The sequence below is a fragment of the Staurois parvus genome, unplaced genomic scaffold, assembly GCF_062004578.1.
Source record: "Staurois parvus isolate SC_StPar_1 unplaced genomic scaffold, SC_StPar_1.0 ptg002916l, whole genome shotgun sequence".
NCBI classification, from domain to species: domain Eukaryota; kingdom Metazoa; phylum Chordata; class Amphibia; order Anura; family Ranidae; genus Staurois; species Staurois parvus.
In genome coordinates, this window is record NW_028320712.1 from 37,602 (window position 1) to 56,239 (window position 18,638).

At 48.0% G+C, this 18,638-nt stretch overlaps 1 protein-coding gene across 1 annotated transcript in view; it reads right to left on the reverse strand.

The window, feature by feature from the left end:
* Positions 1–18,638, reverse strand: part of LOC149428929 (ena/VASP-like protein) — a gene marked incomplete at its 3' end in the record, with an annotated part of 89,334 nt that overhangs the window by 32,797 nt on the left and 37,899 nt on the right. The window contains exon 4 of the mRNA XM_089666927.1: positions 11,632–11,704. Coding sequence (XP_089523053.1) covers positions 11,632–11,704 — 73 coding nt within the window. The remainder of the gene's footprint in view (positions 1–11,631; positions 11,705–18,638) is intronic.

The following is an 18,638-nucleotide window of genomic DNA, read 5'->3' on the forward strand; positions in this document are numbered from 1 at the left end:
TGTGATTGGCTGCTGTGAGTTACTACACGTTGCCCCTTTGAAATGTAGTCACCAAGACATTGGTTTCCAGACAGTTCCCCTCAGTAGGTGTTCCGTATACAACTGCCTCCATTATATATTGGCCTTACATACAGTTGTGTTCACAATAATATCCGTGTGATGAAAAAAGTGAGTAAAGCTGCAAATCCTTCTAATCCTTTTCTTTCCATCCACACAAATGCATTGGGAACACGACACATTCTATTCCAAATCACAACAGGAAGAAAAATACATCAAATTTGTGTTGTTCCTCTAAAAAAATGGAAGAAAAGTGAATATTAGACGGTTCAAAAAATGGGCGTGTTTGTATTCTTCTTTACAAACTCCAACATTCACTATATAACCTGAGAAATGTTTGAAGATTTTGCTTTCCTTTGAATGACTTCATGAATATTTGGTTGTAGTCGCACTGTTTCTGAGAACTGCTGTACATCTGTGTTGCATGGAGTCCCCCAACTTCTGGCCCCTGTGATCAGGTATTCCAGCCCAGGATGATTGGACCACATTCCACACTTCTTCTCCATTTCTTGGTTTGGCCTCAGAAACGGCATTTTTGATGTCAGCCCACAAGTTTTCTATTGGATGAAGATCCGGGGATTGGGCTGGCCACTCCATAACGTCCATCTTGTTGGTCTGGAACCAAGATGTTGCAGTTTACTGGTGTGTTTGGGGTCATTGTCTTGTTGGAACCCCCATTTCAAGGGCATTTCCTCTTCAGCATAAGGCAGCATGACCTCTTCAAGTATTCTGATGGATTCAAACTGATCCATGATCCCTGGTATGTGATAAATAGGCCCAACACCGTAGTATGAGAAACATCCCCATATCATGATGCTTGCACCACCATGCTTCACGGTCTTCACAGTGTACTGTGGCTTGAATTCAGTGTTTGGGGGTCGTCTGACAAACTGTCTCCGCCCACTAGACCCAAAAAGAACAATCTTACTTTCATCAGTCCACAAAGTGTTGCACCATTTCTCTTTAGGCCAGTCAATGTGCTCTTTGGCAGATTGTAACCTCTTCAGCACACGTCTTTTTCCCAACAGTGGGACTTTGCGGGGACTTCTTGCAGATAGCTTGGCTTCACATCGGCGTCTTCTAATTGTAACAGTCCTCCCAGGGAACGTCACACCTTCTTTCATCTTCCTGGAGCTGATTGTTGGCTGAGTCCTCACAGGGAACGTCACACCTTCTTTCAACTTCCTGGAGCTGATTGTTGGCCGAGTCCTCACAGGGAACGTCACACCTTCTTTCATCTTCCTGGAGCTGATTGTTGGCTGAGTCCGCCCCATTTTGGCTATTCTTCTATCCATTCCAATGGTAGTTTTTCGCTTTCTTCCGCGTCTTTCAGGTTTTGGTTGCCATTTTAAAACATTTGCCATCATTTTAGCTGAGCAGCCGATCATTTTCTGCACTTCTTTATATGTTTTCCCCTCCAATCAACTTTTTAATCAAGGTACGCTGTTCTTCTGAACAATGTCTGGAACCACCCATTTTCCTCAGAATTTCAGAGAGAAATGCACTGTAACCAGCATGTCCAACATTTGCTGCCTTCCTTCCTTAAATAAGGGCAATAATTGCCGCCTGTTTATCAAAGAATGAATGACCTCACTAATAGAACTCCACACGGCTATTATTGTGAACACGCCCCTTTCAATGAGTGATTCAATGACACAGAATCAGCAGCATGCATGTGATGACTGTCGGGTCTGTTGGATTTCTATGACTCTACTACACCTGCTAGGAAATTATCTGCCATGTAGAAATATCATTTCCACCAAAAACAGCGATTGATCCAGTTAGTGATGTCTGACGGCTAGTATTTTCAATACAACTGTATGTGTGTTCGATGTTTCCGAGAAATCCCATTCTGGAAACATAGGGGAGTCATTAAAGCCCCGCCCCTTACTCCTCATAAGTACCTGAAATAAATGAAATGGAGATCTGCGCACCTCTGAGTATTTCCCACCCGGAGGGAGGAGCTCGGTGCGTCCTTCAATTATAGTGTCTCCTGTAAGCCCAGCACACACCATCAGAAAATCGCACCAAAAATCCCGCTTTCAGTGATCGGAATTCTGACTGTTAGTACACAGCTCTCCTCCGAGGGGCGAGCAGGAAATATTTCCTTCAATCGGCGCAGTTTTTGTCCAAAAATACAAAACAAATAGAATTTCATAACTTTAGTAACCTCTTCATTTTCGATACGAGGCTAGCCGGCAAAAAAACCCCAAACAACGGACGATCGTTTGTCCAATATTCTCATCGTGTGTACGCCCCGTAGAGAATGAAGGATAAGGAATGAAGGACAAGGAATGGAGGATTAGGAATGGAGGATTAGGAATGGAGGATAAGGAATGGAGGATAAGGAATGGAGGATAAGGAATGGAGGATTAGGAATGGAGGACAAGGAATGGAGGATAAGGAATGGAGGATAAGGAATGGAGGATAAGGAATGGAGGATTAGGAATGGAGGATTAGGAATGGAGGACTAGGAATGGAGGATTAGGAATGGAGGATAAAGAATGGAGGATTAGGAATGGAGGATAAGGAATGAAGGATAAGGAATGGAGGATTAGGAATGGAGGATTAGGAATGGAGGATAAGGAATGGAGGATAAGGAATGAAGGATAAGGAATGGAGGATAAGGAATGGAGGATTAGGAATGGAGGATTAGGAATGGAGGATAAGGAATGGAGGATTAGGAATGGAGGATTAGGAATGAAGGATAAGGAATGGAGGATAAGGAATGAAGGATAAGGAATGGAGGATTAGGAATGGAGGATTAGGAATGAAGGATAAGGAATGGAGGATAAGGAATGAAGGATAAGGAATGGAGGATTAGGAATGGAGGATAAGGAATGAAGGATAAGGAATGGAGGATAAGGAATGGAGGATTAGGAATGGAGGATAAGGAATGAAGGATAAGGAATGGAGGATTAGGAATGGAGGATAAGGAATGAAGGATAAGGAATGGAGGATTAGGAATGGAGGATTAGGAATGGAGTATAAAGAATGGAGGATTAGGAATAGAGGATAAGGAATGGAGGATAAAGAATGGAGGATTAGGAATGAAGGATAAGGAATGGAGGATTAGGAATGAAGGATAAGGAATGGAGGATAAGGAATGAAGGATAAGGAATGGAGGATTAGGAATGGAGGATAAGGAATGAAGGATAAGGAATGGAGGATTAGGAATGGAGGATTAGGAATGGAGTATAAAGAATGGAGGATTAGGAATAGAGGATAAGGAATGGAGGATAAAGAATGGAGGATTAGGAATGGAGGATAAAGAATGGAGGATAAGGAATGAAGGATAAGGAATGGAGGATTAGGAATAGAGGATTAGGAATGAAGGATAAGGAATGGAGGATAAGGAATGGAGGATTAGGAATGGAGGATAAGGAATGGAGGATTAGGAATGGAGGATGAGGAATGGAGGATGAGGAATGGAGGATTAGGAATGGAGGATTAGGAATGGAGGATTAGGAATGGGGGATAAGGAATGGAGGATAAGGAATGGAGGATAAGGAATGGAGGATTAGGAATGGAGGATTAGGAATGGAGGATTAGGAATGGAGGATTAGGAATGGAGGATAAGGAATGGAGGATTAGGAATGGAGGATAAGGAATGGAGGATAAGGAATGGAGGATAAGGAATGGAGGATAAGGAATGGAGGATAAAGAATGGAGGATAAAGAATGGAGGATAAGGAATGGAGGATTAGGAATGGAGGATAAAGAATGAAGGATAAGGAATGGAGGATAAGGAATGGAGGATTAGGAATGGAGGATTAGGAATGGAGGATAAGGAATGGAGGATTAGGAATGAAGGATAAGGAATGAAGGATAAAGAATGGAGGATTAGGAATGAAGGATAAAGAATGGAGGATAAAGAATGAAGGATAAGGAATGGAGGATTAGGAATGAAGGATAAAGAATGGAGGATTAGGAATGGAGGATTAGGAATGGAGGATTAGGAATGGAGGATAAGGAATGGAGGATAAAGAATGAAGGATAAGGAATGGAGGATTAGGAATGAAGGATAAAGAATGAAGGATAAGGAATGGAGGATAAGGAATGAAGGATTAGGAATGGAGGATTAGGAATGGAGGATTAGGAATGAAGGATAAGGAATGGAGGATAAGGAATGAATGATAAGGAATGGAGGATTAGGAATGGAGGATAAGGAATGAAGGCTAAGGAATGGAGGATTAGGAATGGAGGATTAGGAATGGAGTATAAAGAATGGAGGATTAGGAATAGAGGATAAGGAATGGAGGATAAAGAATGGAGGATTAGGAATGAAGGATAAGGAATGGAGGATTAGGAATGGAGGATTAGGAATGAAGGATAAGGAATGGAGGATAAGGAATGAAGGATAAGGAATGGAGGATTAGGAATGGAGGATAAGGAATGGAGGATTAGGAATGGAGGATAAGGAATGAAGGATAAGGAATGAAGGATAAGGAATGGAGGATTAGGAATGGAGGATTAGGAATGGAGTATAAAGAATGGAGGATTAGGAATAGAGGATAAGGAATGGAGGATAAAGAATGGAGGATTAGGAATGGAGGATAAAGAATGGAGGATAAGGAATGAAGGATAAGGAATGGAGGATTAGGAATAGAGGATTAGGAATGAAGGATTAGGAATGGAGGATAAGGAATGGAGGATTAGGAATGGAGGATAAGGAATGGAGGATAAGGAATGGAGGATAAGGAATGGAGGATTAGGAATGGAGGATAAAGAATGAAGGATAAGGAATGGAGGATTAGGAATGGAGGATAAGGAATGGAGGATAAGGAATGGAGGATAAGGAATGGAGGATACAGCATGGAGGATAAGGAATGGAGGATAAGGAATGAAGGATTAGGAATGGAGGATAAGGAATGGAGGATAAAGAATGGAGGATAAGGAATGGAGGATAAGGAATGGAGGATAAAGAATGGAGGATTAGGAATGGAGGATAAGGAATGAAGGATTAGGAATGGAGGATAAAGAATGGAGGATAAGGAATGGAGGATAAGGAATGGAGGATAAAGAATGGAGGATTAGGAATGGAGGATAAGGAATGGAGGATAAGGAATGGAGGATAAGGAATGGAGGATTAGGAATGGAGGATTAGGAATGGAGGATAATGAATGGAGGATAATGAATGGAGGATAATGAATGAAGGATAAGGAATGGAGGATAAGGAATGGAGGATTAGGAATGGAGGATGAGGAATGGAGGATGAGGAATGGAGGATAAGGAATGGAGGATAAGGAATGGAGGATTAGGAATGGAGGATTAGGAATGGAGGATGAGGAATGGAGGATTAGGAATGGAGGATAAGGAATGGAGGATTAGGAATGGAGGATAAGGAATGGAGGATAAGGAATGGAGGATAAGGAATGGAGGATAAGGAATGGAGGATTAGGAATGGAGGATTAGGAATGGAGGATAAAGAATGGAGGATTAGGAATGGAGGATTAGGAATGGAGGATTAGGAATGGAGGATTGGGAATGGAGGATTAGGAATGGAGGATTAGGAATGGAGGATAAGGAATGGAGGATAAGGAATGGAGGATTAGGAATGGAGGATTAGGAATGGAGGATTAGGAATGGAGGATAAAGAATGGAGGATTGGGAATGGAGGATAAGGAATGGAGGATTGGGAATGGAGGATAAGGAATGGAGGATTGGGAATGGAGGATTAGGAATGAAGGATAAGGAATGAAGGATAAAGAATGGAGGATTAGGAATGAAGGATAAAGAATGGAGGATTAGGAATGGAGGATTAGGAATGAAGGATAAAGAATGAAGGATAAGGAATGGAGGATTAGGAATGAAGGATAAAGAATGGAGGATTAGGAATGGAGGATTAGGAATGGAGGATAAGGAATGGAGGATAAAGAATGAAGGATAAGGAATGGAGGATTAGGAATGAAGGATAAAGAATGAAGGATAAGGAATGGAGGATTAGGAATGAAGGATAAAGAATGGAGGATTAGGAATGGAGGATTAGGAATGGAGGATAAGGAATGGAGGATAAGGAATGGAGGATTAGGAATGGAGGATTAGGAATGAAGGATAAAGAATGAAGGATAAGGAATGGAGGATTAGGAATGAAGGATAAAGAATGGAGGATTAGGAATGGAGGATTAGGAATGGAGGATAAGGAATGAAGGATAAAGAATGAAGGATAAGGAATGGAGGATTAGGAATGAAGGATAAAGAATGAAGGATAAGGAATGGAGGATTAGGAATGGAGGATAAGGAATGGAGGATTAGGAATGGAGGATTAGGAATGAAGGATAAAGAATGGAGGATTAGGAATGGAGGATTAGGAATGGAGGATAAGGAATGGAGGATTAGGAATGGAGGATTAGGAATGAAGGATAAGGAATGTTGGATGCCACTCGGGTGCCAATACACAGCCCTATGTGCCATGCTCTCTGGGGATTGGGCGGTGGGAAGGCGGGAGGCGGGAGGCAGAACGCGTCTAAAATTTAACGTGTTAGCGGCTGTGTTTGTCAGCCGGGTGAAGAGTTTATTTTCGGAGGGAGGTGAGAGGAGCCGATGGGGAAGTTTTGTGGAGCTGTAATTCCAAACTTCCAAATCTGACCACACCCCCGACCACACACCCCGACCACACCCCCGACCACACCCCCCGGCCACACCCCCGATGTGTCCTGAAATATTCATCAAAGACCATAATCGTTGTTCGATCAGATTGGTGACAGGCTGGCCGGGGAGGGGAGCTCGAGCGATCAGCTGACAGAATGCAGAGTGAGGAGCGAGGGATACAGAGCCAAGAATACAGAATGAGGAATATGGGGTGACAGAGAGGGGGGAATCTCCCTAATGGAGACACAGAGGGGGAATCTCCCTACAGGGGACACAGAGGGGGGAATCTCCCTAATGGGAACACAGAGGGGGAATCTCCCTACAGGGGACACAGAGGGGGAATCTCCCTAATGGGGACACAAGAAAGCAATAAAACCTGACAGGGGGTCTCATCCCTCCCCCTCCATCCAAAATTGAAATTGAAACCTTTCTCCGTTAGTTACACATTACATAACCCCCCCAATGATTCTGTGTTCTCCAGATTTCGGTTTCTATGTATTACTGGTGAGAGGACGGGTCCAGGACAGTGGGGACTCCTCCAGATTGGCGATATGGAGCAAGGGATGCGGAGTGAGGGATACGGAATGAGGGATGCGGAATGAAGGATGCAGAGCGAGGGATACGGAATGAGGGATACGGAATGAGGGATGCGGAATGAGGGATGCAGAGCGAGGGATACGGAATGAGGGATACGGAATGAGGGATGCGGAATGAGGGATGCAGAGCGAGGGATACGGAATGAGGGATACGGAATGAGGGATGCGGAGCGAGGGATATGGAATGAGGGATGCAGAGCGAGGGATATGGAATGAGGGATGCGGAATGAGGGATGCGGAATGAGGGATACGGAATGAGGGATGCGGAATGAGGGATGCGGAATGAGGGATACGGAATGAGGGATACGGAATGAGGGATACGGAATGAGGGATGCGGAATGAGGGATGCGGAATGAGGGATGCGGAATGAGGGATGCAGAGCGAGGGATATGGAATGAGGGATGCAGAGCGAGGGATATGGAATGAGGGATGCGGAATGAGGGATGCGAAATGAGGGATACAGAATGAGGGATACGAAATGAGGGATACGGAATGAGGGATACGGAATGAGGGATACGGAATGAGGGATGCGGAATGAGGGATGCGGAATGAGGGATGCGGAATGAGGGATACGGAATGAGGGATGCGGAATGAGGGATGCAGAGCGAGGGATACGGAATGAGGGATACGGAATGAGGGATGCGGAATGAGGGATGCAGAGCGAGGGATATGGAATGAGGGATGCAGAGCGAGGGATACGGAATGAGGGATGTAGAGCGAGGGATACGGAATGAGGGATGCAGAGCGAGGGATACGGAATGAGGGATGTAGAGCGAGGGATACGGAATGAGGGATGCAGAGCGAGGGATACGGAATGAGGGATGCAGAGCGAGGGATATGGAATGAGGGATGTAGAGCGAGGGATATGGAATGAGGGATGCGGAATGAGGGATGCAGAGTGAGGGATGCGGAATGAGGGATGTAGAGCAAGGGATACGGAATGAGGGATACGGAATGAGGGATATGGAATGAGGGATGCAGAGCGAGGGATACGGAATGAGGGATACGGAATGAGGGATGCGGAATGAGGGATGCAGAGCGAGGGATATGGAATGAGGGATACGGAATGAGGGATGCGGAATGAGGGATGCAGAGCGAGGGATATGGAATGAGGGATGCAGAGCGAGGGATACGGAATGAGGGATGTAGAGCGAGGGATACGGAATGAGGGATGCAGAGCGAGGGATGCGGAATGAGGGATGCAGAGCGAGGGATACGGAATGAGGGATGCAGAGCGAGGGATACGGAATGAGGGATGTAGAGCGAGGGATATGGAATGAGGGATGCGGAATGAGGGATGCAGAGCGAGGGATACGGAATGAGGGATGCAGAGCGAGGGATACGGAATGAGGGATGTAGAGCGAGGGATATGGAATGAGGGATGCGGAATGAGGGATGCAGAGCGAGGGATACGGAATGAGGGATGCAGAGCGAGGGATGCGGAATGAGGGATGCAGAGCGAGGGATACGGAATGAGGGATGCAGAGCGAGGGATGCGGAATGAGGGATGCAGAGCGAGGGATATGGAATGAGGGATGCAGAGCGAGGGATATGGAATGAGGGATGCAGAGCGAGCGATACGGATATGCTGAAAGGGTGTTTCTGTGTAATTCCTGGAGTTCAGATCTTTAGGCCAATAAAGGTCACAGATTGTATGCAAGAACACCAATGTCATACATGGAAGATTAATTAGATCCTTGCATGTGTTGGCTCCTTTAATCTCACCTGGAGATCCTGCCAGTAACAGACTTCCTGTCTTCGGGTGAAAACATTCACTGTTCAGGAGGAGCAGCGTTGTCACCTCGGGACAGGGAAGAGCTGTTTGCAGCGTTGTCACCTCGGGACAGGGAAGAGCTGTTTGCAGCGTTGTCACCTCGGGACAGGGAAGAGCTGTTTGCAGCGTTGTCACCTCGGGACAGGGAAGAGCTGTTTGCAGCGTTGTCACCTCGGGACAGGGAAGAGCTGTTTGCAGCGTTGTCACCTCGGGACAGGGAAGACCTGTTTGCAGCGTTGTCACCTCGGGACAGGGAAGAGCTGTTTGCAGCGTTGTCACCTCGGGACAGGGAAGAGCTGTTTGCAGCGTTGTCACCTCGGGACAGGGAAGAGCTGTTTGCAGCGTTGTCACCTCGGGACAGGGAAGAGCTGTTTGCAGCGTTGTCACCTCGGGACAGGGAAGACCTGTTTGCAGCGTTGTCACCTCGGGACAGGGAAGACCTGTTTGCAGCGTTGTCACCTCGGGACAGGGAAGACCTGTTTGCAGCGTTGTCACCTCGGGACAGGGAAGAGCTGTTTGCAGCGTTGTCACCTCGGGACAGGGAAGAGCTGTTTGCAGCGTTGTCACCTCGGGACAGGGAAGAGCTGTTTGCAGCGTTGTCACCTCGGGACAGGGAAGAGCTGTTTGCAGCGTTGTCACCTCGGCACAGGGAAGAGCTGTTTGCAGCGTTGTCACCTCGGGACAGGGAAGAGCTGTTTGCAGCGTTGTCACCTCGGGACAGGGAAGAGCTGTTTGCAGCGTTGTCACCTCGGGACAGGGAAGAGCTGTTTGCAGCGTTGTCACCTCGGGACAGGGAAGAGCTGTTTGCAGCGTTGTCACCTCGGGACAGGGAAGAGCTGTTTGCAGCGTTGTCACCTCGGGACAGGGAAGAGCTGTTTGCAGCGTTGTCACCTCGGGACAGGGAAGACCTGTTTGCAGCGTTGTCACCTCGGGACAGGGAAGAGCTGTATGCAGCGTTGTCACCTCGGCACAGGGAAGACCTGTTTGCAGCGCTGCATTACTCGGCACATTTCCTGACAACACTGCTGGGGATTGGAATACTCGGGACCGCTCCGGATTTCTGGCAGGATCTTTTACATTTATTACAGATACAACAAAATGTGTTCAAATGGTTTATAAAAGTGATAAAAGGAGAAAAGAAGTTCCCTGTCCGGGATGGGAGAGATGCAGCGCAGTGGGCGGGGACAGGTCCTCTTCACATGCAGTCAGGTAATTCAGCGGAAAGGTGCTGAGAGCAGTAATGTGCGTCAGGAAGGAAGAGGTGAACCGCGCAGAGCAGACAACGGCTTCCGGAGATTAACCCCTTACTGACACTCCTCTGCCGGAGAGAGGAGAGGAGAGAGAGGAGAGGAGAGAGAGGGGGGAGAGAGGAGAGAGGAGAGGAGAGAGAAGGGAGAGAGAGGGGAGAGAGAGGAGAGAGGGGAGAGAGAGAGAGGAGAGGAGAGAGAGGGGGGAGAGAGGAGAGAGGAGAGAGGAGAGGAGAGAGAAGGGAGAGAGAGGAGAGAGGAGAGAGGGGAGAGAGAAGGGAGAGAGAGGGGAGAGAGAGGAGAGAGAGGAGAGGGGGAGAGGAGAGAGAGAGGGGAGAGAGGAGAGGGGAGAGAGGAGAGGAGAGAGAGGGGAGGAGAGGAGAGAGAGGAGAGAGAGGGGGGAGAGAGAAAAGAGGAGAGGAGAGAGAGGGGGAGAGAGGAGAGAGAGGGGAGAGAGAGGAGAGAGAGGGGGGAGAGAGAAAAGAGGAGAGGAGAGGAGAGGAGAGAGAGGAGAGGAGAGAGAGAAGAGGAGAGAGAGGAGAGGAGAGAGAGGAGAGGAGAGAGAGGAGGGGAGAGAGAGGAGGGGAGAGAGAGGAGAGAGAGGAGAGGAGAGAGAGAGAGGGGAGAGAGAGGAGAGGAGAGAGAGGGGAGGAGAGAGAGGAGAGGGGAGAGGAGAGAGAGGAGAGGGGAGAGGAGAGAGAGGAGAGAGAGGAGAGAGAGGGGAGGAGAGAGAGGGGAGGAGAGAGGAGAGAGAGGACAGAGAGGAGAGGAGAGAGAGGACAGAGAGGAGAGAGAGGACAGAGAGGAGAGAGAGAACAGAGAGGAGAGAGAGGACAGAGAGGAGAGGAGAGGAGAGAGAGAGGAGAGGAGAGAGGGAGGAGAGAGAGGGAAGAGAGAGGGAGGAGAGAGAGGGAAGAGAGAGGGAGGAGAGAGAGGGAAGAGAGAGGGAGGAGAGAGGACAGAGAGAAGAGAGAGGGGAGAGGAGAGAGAGGAGAGAGAGAGGAGAGGGGAGAGAGAGGGGAGGAGAAAGAGAGGGGGGAGGAGAGGAGAGAGGAGAGACAGGGGGGAGAGAGGGGGGAGAGAGGGGAGAGAGAGGGAGGAGAGAGGACAGAGAGGACAGAGAGGGGAGAGGAGAGAGAGAGGAGAGGAGAGGAGACAGGAGAGGAGAGAGAAGGGAGAGAGAGGGGAGAGAGGAGAGGATTTCAGAGGTCAGAGGAGAGACCACTTCTTCCATGCAGACTAATGACCAGGGAAGGGGAAGACTTTGCACAAACGATGTTCTATCGGTCTGGAATGTATTTTTCTGATTTAAAATTAAAGTGTAAATCGGCTTTCCAATGGCCCCCGAGGGCCCGGGTGGAGCTCACCTCCTCTGTATTTCCATTTCATCCGGCGAGGGTCCATTCTGGATGCTGGGGGCTTGGCGTTGAGCTGCAGGACCTGAAGAGGAAGAAAGGAATTCCAGATGAAGAGGAAGTTTTACATCCCATTTACCAGACAGAAGACTTCACAGTGAAGAAAAAGCTGAGCATAGGACCCTGACACCCCAACACTAATACCCAACACTAATACCTAACTCTGACACCCCAACACTAACCCCCAACACTAATACCTAACCCTGACACCCCAACACTAACCCCCAACACTAATACCTAACTCTGACACCCCAACACTAACCCCCAACACTTATACCTAACCCTGACACCCCAACACTAACCCCCAACACTAATACCTAACTCTGACACCCCAACACTAACCCCCAACACTAATACCTAACCCTGACACCCCAACACTAATACCCAACCCTGACACCCCAACACTAACCCCCAACACTAATACCTAACCCTGACACCCCAACACTAACCCCCAACACTAATACCTAACCCTGACACCCCAACACTAACCCCCAACACTAATATCTAACCCTGACACCCCAACACTAATACCTAACCCCGACACCCCAACACTAACCCCCAACACTAATACCTAACCCTGACACCCCAACACTAATACCCAACACTAATACCTAACCCTGACACCCCAACACTAACCCCCAACACTAATACCTAACCCTGACACCCCAACACTAACCCCCAACACTAATATCTAACCCTGACACCCCAACACTAATATCTAACCCTGACACCCCAACACTAATATCCAACCCTGACACCCCAACACTAATATCTAACCCTGACACCCCAACACTAATATCTAACCCTGACACCCCAACACTAATATCTAACCCTGACACCCCAACACTAATACCCAACCCTGACACCCCAACACTAACCCCCAACACTTATACCTAACCCTGACACCCCAACATTAATACCCAACCCTGACACCCCAACACTAACCCCCAACACTAATACCTAACTCTGACACCCCAACACTAACCCCCAACACTAATACCTAACCCTGACACCCCAACACTAATACCCAACCCTGACACCCCAACACTAACCCCCAACACTAATACCTAACCCTGACACCCCAACACTAATACCCAACCCTGACACCCCAACACTAACCCCCAACACTAATACCTAACCCTGACACCCCAACACTAATACCCAACCCTGACACCCCAACACTAACCCCCAACACTAATACCTAACCCTGACACCCCAACACTAACCCCCAACACTAATACCTAACCCTGACACCCCAACACTAATACCCAACCCTGACACCCCAACACTAACCCCCAACACTAATACCTAACCCTGACACCCCAACACTAACCCCCAACACTAATACCTAACCCTGACACCCCAACACTAACCCCCAACACTAATATCTAACCCTGACACCCCAACACTAATACCCAACCCTGACACCCCAACACTAACCCCCAACACTAATACCTAACCCTGACACCCCAACACTAACCCCCAACACTAATACCTAACCCTGACACCCCAACACTAACCCCCAACACTAATATCTAACCCTGACACCCCAACACTAATATCTAACCCTGACACCCCAACACTAATATCCAACCCTGACACCCCAACACTAACCCCCAACACTAATACCTAACCCTGACACCCCAACACTAACCCCCAACACTAATACCTAACCCTGACACCCCAACACTAATACCCAACCCTGACACCCCAACACTAACCCCCAACACTAATACCTAACCCTGACACCCCAACACTAACCCCCAACACTAATACCTAACCCTGACACCCCAACACTAACCCCCAACACTAATATCTAACCCTGACACCCCAACACTAATACCTAACCCCGACACCCCAACACTAACCCCCAACACTAATACCTAACCCTGACACCCCAACACTAATACCCAACCCTGACACCCCAACACTAACCCCCAACACTAATACCTAACCCTGACACCCCAACACTAACCCCCAACACTAATACCTAACCCTGACACCCCAACACTAATACCCAACACTAATATCTAACCCTGACACCCCAACACTAATATCTAACCCTGACACCCCAACACTAATATCTAACCCTGACACCCCAACACTAATTCCTAACCCTGACACCCCAACACTAATATCCAACCCTGACACCCCAACACTAATATCTAACCCTGACACCCCAACACTAATTCCTAACACTAACACTTTTATTTCCCTCTTAATCTTTCCCAGAGATAATTGATGCATTGAGATGGCTCCCTGACACCGGGGGGAGCCCTTAGCCCAGAGGTGACGCCTGAGTGCCCAGGGGCCACATTTGGAAGCATCAGCTTCATGTATCTTCTCTGTACAGTAGGCCATAGATGATGTGATTTTCATTCCTGCAACCACGATGAAAGGAAAGAAAATCAATCGATTCCTCATCAATACAGTCAGTGTTAATGGAGGAATCCCTCCCGCAGCACTTTTGTGTTTTGCCGGTGGGGAGACTTCCCTGCTGGCAGAACACAATGATGGTTGCTGGCGGCTATGGCCTCTGCCAGTAATTGTGGGCAGAATATCCGACAGGCTGCCTGTAGTGAAGTTGATCGATTGATGGATCGTCCTCAATACAACCAGCCTGCCCATAGATGGAGCAAATCTCCGGTCCGTACTGAACTCCATCACCTCCTATATCACGTAATATATAACATTTCTTCTCACGGAAATATGAAAATCTCACAAAATACAATAATAGAATAAAGCCGCTCTGAATTCTGATTGGCTGATAAGGGGACAAAAAATAAAAAGACCCATATATACAGTATATATACACCAAATAATCCCACCCACAGATCTCCGATCAATAATCCCACCCACAGATCTCCGATCAATAATCCTACCCACAGATCTCCGATCAATAATCCCACCCACAGATCTCCGATCAATAATCCCACCCACAGATCTCCGATCAATAATCCCACCAATAGATCCCTGATCAATAATCCCACCAATAGATCCCTGATCAATAATCCCACCAATAGATCTCCAATCAATAATCCCACCAATAGATTCCTGATCAATAATCCCACCAATAGATCCCTGATCAATAATCCCACCCACAGATCTCTGATCAATAATCCTACCCACAGATCTCCGATCAATAATCCTACCCACAGATCTCCAATCAATAATCCCACCCACAGATCTCCGATCAATAATCCCACCAATAGATTCCTGATCAATAATCCCACCAATAGATCCCTGATCAATAATCCCACCCACAGATCTCCGATCAATAATCCCACCCACAGATCTCCGATCAATAATCCCACCAATAGATTCCTGATCAATAATCCCACCAATAGATCCCTGATCAATAATCCCACCCACAGATCTCCGATCAATAATCCCACCCACAGATCTCCGATCAATAATCCTACCCACAGATCTCCGATCAATAATCCCACCAATAGATTCCTGATCAATAATCCCACCCACAGATCTCCGATCAATAATCAGAATAAATGATAAAGTCGGACGATCGATCATCAGAAACATTCCGGATTGTTCCTCATCGATCGGATTCTCAGTCTATATGACACTTCGGAGAACATTCTGGATACAAAGTAACAATCCGGAGCGCCCGAATCTCCTGGAATAAAAGTCGGCCGATCACCACAGATGGTGAAATGCGATCCGATCCACCAACACCAAAATACATCGAACAACCCAATCCTGAGAGGATCCGAACCGACAAACTCCGAGAGACCCCCGAGCGCCGTCACGAGACTCCGGACCCCCCGGGTGACCAGTGAAGGATATTGGCCCATCGTATGTAGAGAAGACGATCGATCGATCACCTACAAGACATCCGGCACAGAAGCAGGCAGTCCCAGTGGCACAGACAGAAGCAACGAACGATCCACTCTCTGCTGGCCATACTATGGGGGCCGGGACAATCCTCATCTACAGGACACAAGCAGGCGAGTAACCGAATCCTTCACTACAGCCCAGGAGGGAGCTCCCCCGTGAATGGTCCCCCCCTCCCCCCACCCCACCGGGCCATCCAACACCTGGCGCTGGAATTATTCGAATGATCATTTGTGACCATTATGTATCCATTACAGGGGGAGGGGGGCCTTGTGGGGGGGAGGGGAGGGGAGGGGGGGGGCTTATGAGGAATGACCCTTCATACAGGATATTGTACAAAACCCGATGATAAGAGAACCAGAATATAAAAAGTGGACAGGACGCCCACCCAGGACAAGGCCCCCACCCAGGACAGGACCCACTCCCAAGACAGGGACCCCCCCACCCAGGACAGGGACCCCACCCAGGACAGGACCCACTCCCAAGACAGGGACCCCCCCACCCAGGACAGGCCCTCCACCCAGGACAGGGCTCCCACCCAGAACAGGACCCCCACACAGGACAGGGACCCCCACACAGGACAGGACCCCCTCCCAAGACAGGGACCCCCCCACCCAGGACAGGGGCCACACACAGGACAGGGCCACCACCCAGGACAGGGCCACCACCCAGGACAGGGCCACCACCCAGGACAGGGCCCCCACCCAGGACAGGACCCTCACCCAGGACAGGGCCCCCACCCAGGACAGGGCCCCCACCCAGGACAGGGGTCACACACAGGACAGGGCCCCCTGGTCTGGTGAGTCTCAGGTATTGCCCAGACACTTTGCCTCGGCTCCCGTCCTCCATAGATCCCTCTATAATACTCAGCTCCCCGCAGGGCGCTGCAAGAAGAACGCGCAGATCGCTGACAGCGGGAGAACCCATCGACTTCCCGAATTCAGATCTCCCCTCCTGAATTCTAACAATGATCACCTGTCACCCTCCACCATATATCTTCCTCATGGACACCGAGATACACGAGGTATACGGGAGATACACGAGGTATACGGGAGATACACGAGGTATACGGGAGATACACGAGGTATACGGGAGATACACGAGGTATACGGGAGATACACGAGGTATACAGGAGATACACGAGGTATACAGTATACAGGAGATACACGAGGTATACAGTATACAGGAGATACACGAGGTATACGGGAGATACACGAGGTATACGGGAGATACACGAGGTATACGGGAGATACACGAGGTATACGGGAGATACACGAGGTATACAGGATACGGGAGATACACGAGGTATACAGGAGATACATGAGGTATACGGGAGATACACGAGGTATACGGGAGATACACGAGGTATACGGGAGATACACGAGGTATACGGGAGATACACGAGGTATACGGGATACGGGAGATACACGAGGTATACAGGATACGGGAGATACACGAGGTATACAGGATACGGGAGATACATGAGGTATACAGGAGATACACGAGGTATACAGGAGATACACGAGGTATACAGGAGATACACGAGGTATACAGTATACAGGAGATACACGAGGTATACGGGAGATACATGAGGTATACAGTATACAGGAGATACACGAGGTATACAGTATACAGGAGATACACGAGGTATACAGTATACAGGAGATACACGAGGTATACAGTATACAGGAGATACACGAGGTATACGGGAGATACACGAGGTATACGGGAGATACACGAGGTATACAGTATACGGGAGATACACGAGGTATACAGGAGATACACGAGGTATACGGGAGATACACGAGGTATACAGGAGATACACGAGGTATACGGGAGATACACGAGGTATACAGTATACGGGAGATACACGAGGTATACAGGAGATACACGAGGTATACGGGAGATACACGAGGTATACAGGAGATACACGAGGTATACGGGAGATACACGAGGTATACAGGAGATACACGAGGTATACGGGAGATACACGAGGTATACGGGAGATACACGAGGTATACAGGAGATACACGAGGTATACGGGAGATACACGAGGTATACGGGAGATACACGAGGTATACGGGAGATACACGAGGTATACGGGAGATACACGAGGTATACAGGATACGGGAGATACATGAGGTATACAGGAGATACATGAGGTATACGGGAGATACATGAGGTATACAGGAGATACACGAGGTATACAGGAGATACACGAGGTATACAGTATACAGGAGATACACGAGGTATACAGTATACAGGAGATACACGAGGTATACAGTATACAGGAGATACACGAGGTATACGGGAGATACACGAGGTATACAGTATACGGGAGATACACGAGGTATACAGTATACGGGAGATACACGAGGTATACAGGAGATACACGAGGTATACGGGAGATACACGAGGTATACAGGAGATACACGAGGTATACGGGAGATACACGAGGTATACAGTATACGGGAGATACACGAGGTATACAGGAGATACACGAGGTATACGGGAGATACACGAGGTATACAGGAGATACACGAGGTATACGGGAGATACACGAGGTATACAGGAGATACACGAGGTATACGGGAGATACACGAGGTATACAGTATACAGGAGATACACGAGGTATACAGGAGATACACGAGGTATACAGGAGATACACGAGGTATACAGGAGATACACGAGGTATACAGGAGATACACGAGGTATACAGGAGATACATGAGGTATACAGGAGATACACGAGGTATACAGGATACAGGAGATACATGAGGTATACAGGAGATACAAGAGGTATACAGGATACTCCTCGTGTGCCGTATACTCCGTGTTCCCGATGATTCTGCAGATGATATTTCCTCATTTCCCTCAATAATTGATGTAAATAAGTCGGCAGAATTCTCAGGTGACAACTAGAAGAGGACAATTCACATTTTATTGAACAAACCTCCTAATAACAGGATTTGTGTTCCGGATTATTCCGCACAGGAAGTTTCCAAACACTTTCTAGGTTGTAAAGAACTGAAAATTGTCATTTGTTGTGTTTGCAGCAAATTTACTGAAATCAAAAGCTATTTCAATCCAACTTTTGCCAACATTGTA